Source organism: Pseudorasbora parva, chromosome 8 (assembly GCF_024679245.1).
Source record: "Pseudorasbora parva isolate DD20220531a chromosome 8, ASM2467924v1, whole genome shotgun sequence".
Taxonomy (NCBI): Eukaryota; Metazoa; Chordata; class Actinopteri; order Cypriniformes; family Gobionidae; genus Pseudorasbora; species Pseudorasbora parva.
This window is the reverse complement of record NC_090179.1, coordinates 15,645,748-15,655,879: the sequence shown is the minus strand read 5'-3', so window position 1 is coordinate 15,655,879 and position 10,132 is coordinate 15,645,748. Positions and strand designations below refer to the sequence as shown.

Sequence of the window (10,132 nt, the reverse complement as noted above, 5' to 3'; positions counted from 1 at the left end):
ATAATTCATTCATATCGAACATTAAGCAAGCTTACCAAATATGGGTCCCAAGGGTCAAGAAATGAGCTGTGTCTGGTGCAGTAGGCCTAGATGTTGGTCTACCAGCCGTTGATCTCCCGGCCAACTTGATGCATTTTCAACCGTATTTCCTATAGGCTATCTATATGATGATGACTTTTCAACAACAGGTAATTTCCCGGTCAGCTCTAAATCAATGACTTTTCAACACATTGGCAATCACCCGGTAAACCAAATATCAACGCTTAATCAATGAAATGTTATTCCAATGTTGTTGCCATCAACACTAATGTCTGGTTTGTGGTTTCATCGACATGGTAATGGTGAATCTTTTTTTTTTTTGCATTGAAATTTCTATATTAAACATAATGATGATTTAGATGGAAAAAAATCTACATTTATTCAATGTTGGCTTGCTGACTGGGAAAGAACGGATTATGCTTCTTTTTCTCCTCCAATGCCATCAGGGCAAATAGAAAGAGGGAGGGAGGGAAGACAGGTGTGCTCATGAACTCCGTATTAAAGGATCACAGTAAGACAGGCATGGATTACGTCTGTTTTCATTAGTAGTCTATTGACAACACCGTTTGTGTCTCTAATAACAGACCAAGACTGTGGAAGCTTTTGGGACTGTTCCTCAAGCTCCAGGACGTGGTTTCTGCATTCTTGTAAGGACATGTTAAAATCTACCTTTTCTGTCATAGCTGTACATTTCTCCACTTGAAGCTCCCTTTTTCTGTCACTCGCTCCCCGTTTTCTATTCCCCTCAGAACCAATCGGTCGTTAGCGGGAGGAGTCCCACCAGTGGACCTGAGGGACGGATAGCAGTGTTTCACGAGTTCGGCGGAGCGTTTGTCGACTCCGGGGGTCTGTGGTCCGTTGGGGGGCATCGGGGGTTGTCGACTCCGGTACAAGCGAGCGACATGCTCCCTCCTCAGAGAATCGCGAGCCGAGAGCGGAGTGCATTTTACTGGCGGACCGCCTCACCATGGACCACGTAAGTAAGATTTGACAATATAGATGCTTTATTTTAAGTTTTTCGTCAGAAAGACTCTTACTTTGCATCTTCGCAGTGGGAAATTGTGAGTTTGAGTTACATTTAAACGACAGTTTCTTGTGAGAGCGCGACTGTATGTTCCCGACGGATGCGCGAGCTCCTCTGGTTTAACGGTCGCCTCCCTCTCCATCTCGCATGCGGGTGAGTGTGATGAATAATTCCGCGCGAGAAGTGTGATGCGCGCGGTCCTCTTAAATTCCTCACCGCTCAGATGGGGTTTCAAAAAACCGAGTCGAGTTTCATTCTGTCTGATTCAAATGGGAATTGTTACGTTTTCAAGTTGTTCTAATGTGTTTAATCCTCTAGAAATGTATGCTTGTGAATAGCATACAGTTTCTGTTTGAAAAGAGTGTGGGGATATAGCCTACCACAGTTCCTTCATATCAAAACCATAATTTAGTTATGTTATAGATTTACAGTCTATTGTGTCTGCTCGAGAGAAAACTTCAACTTTATATTAAAGGAATCATGTTACTATTAGTTAGATTTACAATAGCAAGTGAATCACACTTCAAAATTGAAAAAGATGATAGAGACAGTTGAGTTTCTAGATTCCCATATAGCTATAGGCTACCCTCGGGAGAACCTTTTAGAAACCTTTCAAGTGTAGGCCTATAGCCAGTTCTCGAAGGAACTTACAGGATAAAATCGATACGTTATAAATAAACAATATGCTCTTCATAAAAGAAAGATTTTGAGGTACTTGAAACAGGTTGCTAGTGAACATAATACAAAAGCATCTTAGAGGTTCACCAGAAATCTCATCACTGCCAAATTACTTAAAGTAGAATGGAAACTGTGGTCTAAAGTGTTACCTTTTATTGTTTACTGTTTGTTTATAATGTTAAATATATTGTCAGTGGTGTGCAGTGGTGTTCTGAAATGAGGAGGCAAAGTGCTCCTTTTATCAAATGTAAATTCTTGTACCAGTTACACTTAATGTTTAACTTAACATTTTTACTGGTTAAATAAACATTACCTTACATTAAAAAATCTAATGCCATCTCGTCTAAAACCAATAAAACATCTCAATTTAAGCGTTTTTAAGCATTGTTTTTGAATGTATTTTTACATTTAATCTGAAATAATAACTAAAGACAGTAACAATTTAAAGAAAATATTTTTGTAAATTATGTTTATTTGTGGATCATCACTGATTAAAGCTTGGTAAACAACATCACAAACACCTTTAATTTAACCATTGCTCTTTAAAAAAAAAAAAAAACCCTCAGTCATCATGTTTTCAGACCAAAGTTTGATTTTGATGTGACATAAGAGGTCATATTTAAGTGGGTGAGTTGTTTACTTTTTCCCGATGGCATCATTTTTTTTCATTCAGAACAATTCATGAGCACAGGAAAACAAGAGGCGGGATTGATCGCATGAACCAATCATATCCAACCAATCTTATACAGTCATAGGAGGCATTGCCTCCTCTCATGGGCCTTCCCCCATTTATTCTCAATTACCCCCATCAAGGGCGTTTGATAAAATTCCGAAGTGGCAAGTCTCCCAATCTAACTTCACCTACAGGTGTCAGTGTTGGACAGTGTTACTTTAGAAAAAAACAAGTGATTTATACACTTTTTAATGTCACATTTTGTAATGTTTGCATTGTTTTATTTTATTATTTATTTATTATTTTCTTATCCAATTTTTTAAGGAGGCACTTGCCTCCTCTGAGGAAACGCTCCTGTCCCATCTGCATATAAGCTGAAGGAATGATTCATTTGCATGTAAAGTCTGTTGAAGCAACAGGCTTCAACCAGATGTTTATGTTAAGAAATTACTAAAACAGTTTGTTGTCAATGGATTTGTAATTTGATAAATTCTCTTAGGAGAGATGCTTTATTTTATTCACCTCTAAAACTTATAGAATTATTATGGAAGAACAGTGTGTTTTGTGTGCTTTTGTAGTATAAATGTAACAAGAGAAGAGGTTGAACTCTCTGTTCCAGATGTTTCTGTGGCCTGAGGATACGTAAGGGGTTTTGTTAAATAGTTTTAATTTTTTCCTCATGTTTGCATGTTTTTCTGTTTTTGTCCGTGTGACCACAGCCGTCCCCAAATAATTGCTATTTAGAAAAAAAAGAAGAGGGATATAAGTCTTTATATTGCGGCCATGGCTCAGAATGTTTTAACTATGCATGTTCATGAGTTCATAATCTTTTAGAGAGATACATACAGGCTTTGCTCATTAGAGGACATGCCATACGAATTGTTTAAATATGTTTACCTCACACTTTTTTATTAGTCTTTTGATAAATTAAACACACGTTTTCTTGCAGACTTTAATTGCAAACTCAATTTAATGCAGTCAGTATGTTTTTTTTAAAGGGATAACCCAAGACCAGATTGTGAAGAATGAAGACCAAGAGTCAGAAGTGCGATTAATTAAATAAAATTTTACTGAAAAATAGTTTTTCAGTTCCATCAGCAGAAACCAGCTTCAAGTCTCACAAGGAGTTTCTCAAAACAGTTATACTCTTTTCAAGGTCTAGCTACGTCATTACTGCAGAAATTATTCTGATAATTTTTAATCAGATGCACGTCTGGTCACTTGTTGATGCTTTCATCTCGGAACTAGGAATGTAGTCTGCAACAACATACTGCCGCAATATACCTCCAATACTGATCTGTAACACAGAACACTACGCACATACACAGGTGCAGTTTCTTCAAGGTTGGAGTTGGCTAATCGTGTGAAACAACATAGTTCACTAAAACATACAGATAACATGTTCTTCTCCTCAGACTGAGAAAAGTACAGGCAATATTCATCTTTTTTCTTTAGAGTTTCAGTAAAATGAAATAACATGAATGAAAGACAAATCCATATTTCATCTCTGGAAGCCGGGCTGAATGAGTAAGCACTGCCACTGCACTCCTGGCATGAGCCAGTCTCTCAGTCACTCCTCAGAGGTCAAATACAAACTTTAGAGAACATTTGAAAAGAATGATAAACTAGAAGAAATCATTTAAAAGGGCGATGGATTGAGAAATCAACTTTCCATTGAGCTTTTGATATATAAAAAGGTCATAAGAATGTCCTCTAAGTTTCAGAGCTGAAAACATCCTTGTTAGTCAAAGAGAAGCTTTTATAGACACCAGGCCCAGCAAACAGTCCTGTGCTTCATTCTTACGCCATAGCGTTAGAAACACACACCTCTACAGAACGTCTAATCCTGTAGCCCCGCCCACCGACTCATGGAGCTGATCGGCTCGTGCTAGCTAGCCAACAACAATAAACATGCAGAGGAAGATAGCAAGATATTGCGCTATTCCTAGTTGTGGAAGTCCTTCGGATCCTAATATGAGGGATGAGTGGTTGAACTTTATTTTTAATGAAGTTCCAGCTCACATGTAGCTAGGGCTGGGTTTCGATTCAAATTTCAAGAATCGATTCGATTCCGATTCTCAAGATCTTGAATCGATTATCATTATGTAATTCGATCCGATCCGATCCGATCCGATCTTCGAGATTTAGATTTTTTTTCCAGCTGTTACCTGAATTACAGGACTGTAGTTATGCAACATATTGATACTATTATTATAGACATTCAACTGCAAATTAATGGAGTATTGATGGTCGTAAAGAACAATCCACCTTCCAGAGCTGTGCTGTCGCGCGCCGTCATGACAACGCAGCCATTACAATTTCCTTGGCAGTAAGAGCGCGCTGCAGTGAGAACGGCTGTGTTCTTCAGCACGGTGACGGCAGTATAACGTTAGGCCGTGTGTCCACCAAAGCGTTTTTAGCCAGCTGAAAACTCCTCACTGTGAGCGCTTGAGAGCGTTTTGGCAGGCAGCGTTTTTTCTCCTCAGTTGAGACTTGCTTGTTGTTATGATATGGAAAATCCGCGGAGGTCTTTCTAATTTCACAGGTAGTTGGTTCCTGTATTGATTCTATATAAAATTGCAGATACAACGTAAAGTATTTGCTCTGGCATTTGTTTTGAATCATTTTGTTTCGTTATTATTGCTTGTTGTCATCTGATGGCGACACGCAGAATGTGGAAGTTGGTCTGTGTTGTGTTTGTCCCGCCCCTCCTCCACTGTGATTGGACGGCTGGGTGAAAAGTGACAGTAATGAGCGCTGCGTTTTACTCAAAGTTGAACATTCTTCAACTCTCTGTAAACCAGTAAAACTCGCTGATCGCTCAGCACGTGAGCGTGAAATACTCGCTCAGCGCCTCGGTGCGCTCCAGGCGTTCTTAAAACCCGGCGCTCTCTTTGAGAACGCCAACCAGTATTCTCTGTCCGTGACGTTTCTAGAGTTTTCAAAGCTGCCATGTTCGTTGTGTTATTGTCCTTCCACCTCGCGCGCATGCATGAATCCAATGACGTGGCAAATTAAAATTCAATCTAGGCCTATTATTAAATCGATCCTCTGAGTTACGGATCGATCTTTAGAAAATAATATGAAAATCGATTCAGAATTGGTGAATCGATTTTTTTCAACACAGCCCTACATGTAGCCCTGACGTGGTCATACTCAATTCTAGTGAGAATATGAGACTGAAACTGCTCCATTGGGCTGTGATTATGAGGCGTGTTTCAACCGAACCAGGAAAGACATCAATTGGACAGACCTACAACCAATCAGAGCAACGAAGGGACGCATAACGTTACTTGTCAAATGTCAACAGAGCTCAACTGCACTGTGATGCCAAGTCCGCGTTTTTTCCGTGGGTTCTTTTCTATGTCTGCGGGTTGAAGAGACTATTATGTGATATACAGACCCTGGAGTGCCAAATTTAGCAGGCAACCTTGCCAAAATAACACACATTTTACCCTCCAAACGCCATTTTTTCACCGGAGAAACCCCCTAGTAGTTGCCGCGTTTTGTTGTAAAAACTTGGCAACCCTGTCTGCACGTGCGCTGAAATCAGGCTGGAATACACGATCTTTTTAATGATACACAGAGTACTTACCCAACATGATCATCATTTCTGAGAGAAATTGTGAAGGTGAATGCATATACAAACAAGCTCTCCGTTTAGGATTAAAACAATTATAATCCAAGCCCCTTTGATGACGTGCATGATTAAGTTACTGTTGATCATCTGTCCGTCATCGTCTAAAGCCCGCCCTGATGATTTCATTGGTCCGAACAGTTTTTGTTCGGGTATAATTACTCCTCTATGGAGCAAGGCCAGACCGAATTGCCCGACCTAAAATTTTTGTGGGCGGGGCTAAGTTCGGCTGGCATCCAGGCTAGCTCACATGGGGAAGACATGTTCACTTCAGTTCACTGTGGAATAGTTTGTAAACAAATCTCCGGTCGATTGACAGGAATGGTGCATGTTTTTATATGTAATAGTATTGCATCGTTATAGCTCGTTTTGCGATGATTCGATGTGTACGTGTCTAACAGAGCATACCTTTAGCACTCTGGACTCAGACACGTATGGGCCAGGGCTCATAAAGCCTGGCAGGCCGATGAATCTCATAATATTCCGTTCTTGATCTGCAATTCTCTCTCTCGACTTGACATTTGAAAGGCGCCATGCACGCACGTGTGTGTGCGCGGTTTGTGCGTATATAGACCAATGTCTAATTGTGTGGGCTATGTCTAATATAAAAATAATAGTCCAATCAATGGTGGATGAGAAATAAATCATTGTGTTTGTTTGATAAAGACTTTTACGAGCCCTGTGATCGAGAAAATTATTCCGGTTACCTCTTTCAAAACAATCTCTCCTCTCCCTCATGTGAACTAAACTGACAGCGGAGCTGAAGCTCATTAAATATGCAAATCTTATCCAATCTTAACCGTGGGCGTTTACTTCCAAGTCTCCAGTGCGTCACGCCCATCAAAACCCAGCGTTCAGGAGAGAGCCTCAAAACCAGTGTAGAAAATAGCCTATTACTTATTAGTTATGATGTTTCTGAATGTAAAAACCACACAAACATCATTAGTTGACCTCAGACGATAAAAAAATACAAAAAAGCCAGTTAATGACACCTTTAAAGCATATTAAATATGGTGGATTTCATCCAAAAAAAAATAATTAGCTGGCTGATTGTCATATTTTAAAATGTTTAAATGAAGCTGTCAAAGTTATGTTACCACAGCTTTTAGAATGTTACAGAGTTACAATGCTTGTGCATTCTGTTGCCTGGATATAACTTGTACTGAATTTTGTGAATTGACTTGAATCTTGAACAGTTTTGCTGGAGCTAGAACTTCATGACTGCTGTTTCAGCATAGTGTGGTTTTCTTGGTTAGAGCCAAAATATTATCTCTCTCTCCTTGTGTGTGTGTGTGTGTGTGTGTGTGTGTGTGTGTGTGTGTGTGTGTGTGTGTGTGTGTGTGTGTGTGTGTGTGTGTGTGTGTGTATGACTTGAAGAAAATCCAGTCAATGACAGCAGCAGTCTAATTTTAACTTTGCAAATGACTGTCTGTAATTCATTTATGCTGATCTCTAACATGACTCAAACCAAGCGATTTATGTGGTGGCCAAGTAAAAACACAGAAGGGGGCAAGAAGGGAGAGAAAAAGAGAAAAGAGGAGAGACTTACATGGCTTACTCATGCCCTCTAAGGAACACATTCTTTTCCCATTTTGCAACCTGATAATTGAACTGCAATGGAAAACTACTCACAAAGGTGAAACCATGGCAAATGCAGACCAATAAAGTACAAAATATAACATATTCTGGTGTAAGAATATCTTATATTATAATATCTGATATTTCCTCAGGTGTTTCCCATTTACCACACGCATGTTATCTTGTTGAGCTAGTCTTCCTGGTCTGTTCTGGCTACCCTATTTGTATCCTGTAGACTACTATTTACAGTTTTTTACAATCGATATGACAATTTTGTCAATCCCTTTAACAAATTTCCTAAACTCTTAACGCAGTTAGTACAACATCTGTCTGTGTGGGCTATACAAATAACACATTTCTTGTTGCTTTGACACAAAATGCATATAGCTAACCCAAATTTAAAAAGCTTGACCTTCTTTTACACACAAGCTCAACCAAGACCAAAACAATGGCTTTTTACTGCTAAATTTACCAGTGCTTTAACACTGTATGTCAGAACAGATAACACCTTGTTCTAAACCTAACCTTATAGGGAATGTTAAGATAGACAGCTGTTCATATTGTGAATTGAAACACAAATATATCCCTTGTATTTTATTCCATTGTTACTGAGAAACAGCTGATTGAAGGTTTGCAAATATATGAATCACAGCTGATTTTCGTCTATGATTTGTTCAGGTGTTGATGTTCTTTCATTCACATTAAAGTTTTTTACATTTGATATGACAATTTTGTCAATACTTTAAACAAATTTCCTAAACTCTTAACGGACTAACACACCTACATCACAAAATTGGCAAAACGTTTAATTTCATGCTAAAAATCACACATTGTAAACTAAACTCCAACATTAATTTTCAAAATACAATAATACACTAGGACAATACACTATGTCTTTGAGCACCAGCATGCATTCTAAATCCTTAATCTCTACCTTGTCCTCGTCCCAATCCTTTCTCTTGTCCTGGTACTCATCTTCCTCTCCATCATCAAGAAATGTGGTATTTGTATAGCCCACACAGACAAATGTTGTACTAACTGCGCTAAGAGTTTAGGAAATTTGTTAAAGGTATTTACAAAATTGTCATAGCAATTGTAAAAAAAACTTTAACATATGCAGTAAACACAGGCGTGAATAATAGAGAGGTACAAGGTAGAGATTGAGGAGTTAGAATGAATCGTGATGCTCAAAGAAGGGCAAGAATTAGGGTAACTGATGAAATAAGAGCTAATGTCATAGACCATGTCATAAACCATAGGCTATCATACAGAGAGGCTGGTGAATGAGTACAGCCAAATCTCAACCGGGACACTGTGGCATCCATTATCTAGAATTTTACAGAAACCAAAAGGTAGGATATTGTTTAAGGGCTTCTCCAACTGCAAAGTGTAACTACTTTTACCATGTATTACAGTGACTTTACTCTGGTGTCTAATATGTAACTGTATTTTATCTAAAGATTCAATATCTACCTCACCAGGAGGCAGAGGAAAGCTCCTAAATGAAGAACAGGAACTTCCTATAGTCAACATGGTGATTGCTGATAAATGAAATAAAACTAAAGGGCATTCTATAAAGCTACTCTGAGATGGGTCATTCATTTTTTGTATTGAATTTATGCAGCAAAAGAAACAAAATTCATGCAGTTTACTAAAGCCCAATGAAACCAAAATGTGGAGAGTATTCAAAAGACACAATCTATGATCAACCAAATATAATGCCTAAGGGCAGACCTGACACATAAAATACTGCAGTTTCTGTAATTCCATCTGATGTTAGTGTTTTTTATGACATGTGTTATATGATTGACTAAATGTTGCTGTTGGAAGAGAATGTGTTAGTTTTTTGAAAAGATATTTGATTTTGAGACGTGTTTGCAGTGTTTTGGTAGACATAGTGTATATTGTGCTAGTGTATTATTGTACTTTGAAAATTAATGTTGGAGTTTAGTTTACAATGTGTGATTTATGAGCATGAAATTAAACGTTTTGCCAATTGTGTGTTGTAGGTGTTAGTCCGTTAAGAGTTTAGGAAATTTGTTAAAAGTTTTGACAAAATTGTCATATTAATTGTAAAAAAACTGTAATCATGCAGGGGCCATGACAGGAACACGAACATCAATAGGGTCGTAGTTTGTGTGTTCATTAGTTTTTTGATTTAATATTGAAAGTTGAAAAATGAGAAAACGGCTAATTTATTCATTTGTCATTTTTTTCAGAATAAAAAAAAAGAGAATTTTGCTTGCTTATATTTTTAGGTAAAGTAGAAAATGGATAAAAGGCTTGAATATTCGATTTCCACATGAGCTAGTTAAACACCCCTTTCCGCTGATTGGTCAACCAAAGATCAAAGAAAGATGCCTCTTTCAGTTTTTCCACAGTTAATAACAGTCCTCCGCTGCTGGATGAATTCTTAAAGTGTTTATGACAAATAAACTCTCTCATCAAACAACCGGACTAAAGCTTTGACACAGATCACGCTGGACGGGGACTAGAAAGGGTT

The 10,132-nt window shown here is 38.3% G+C and overlaps 1 protein-coding gene across 1 annotated transcript in view; it reads left to right on the top strand.

Moving 5' to 3' along the window:
* Positions 1-542: 542 nt before the first annotated feature.
* The window catches only part of gal3st2 (galactose-3-O-sulfotransferase 2), a 29,403-nt gene continuing 19,813 nt past the window's right edge, over positions 543-10,132 (top strand). The window contains exons 1-2 of the mRNA XM_067450199.1: positions 543-686; positions 789-1,015. Coding sequence (XP_067306300.1) covers positions 942-1,015 — 74 coding nt within the window. The 5' untranslated portion in view covers positions 543-686; positions 789-941. The remainder of the gene's footprint in view (positions 687-788; positions 1,016-10,132) is intronic.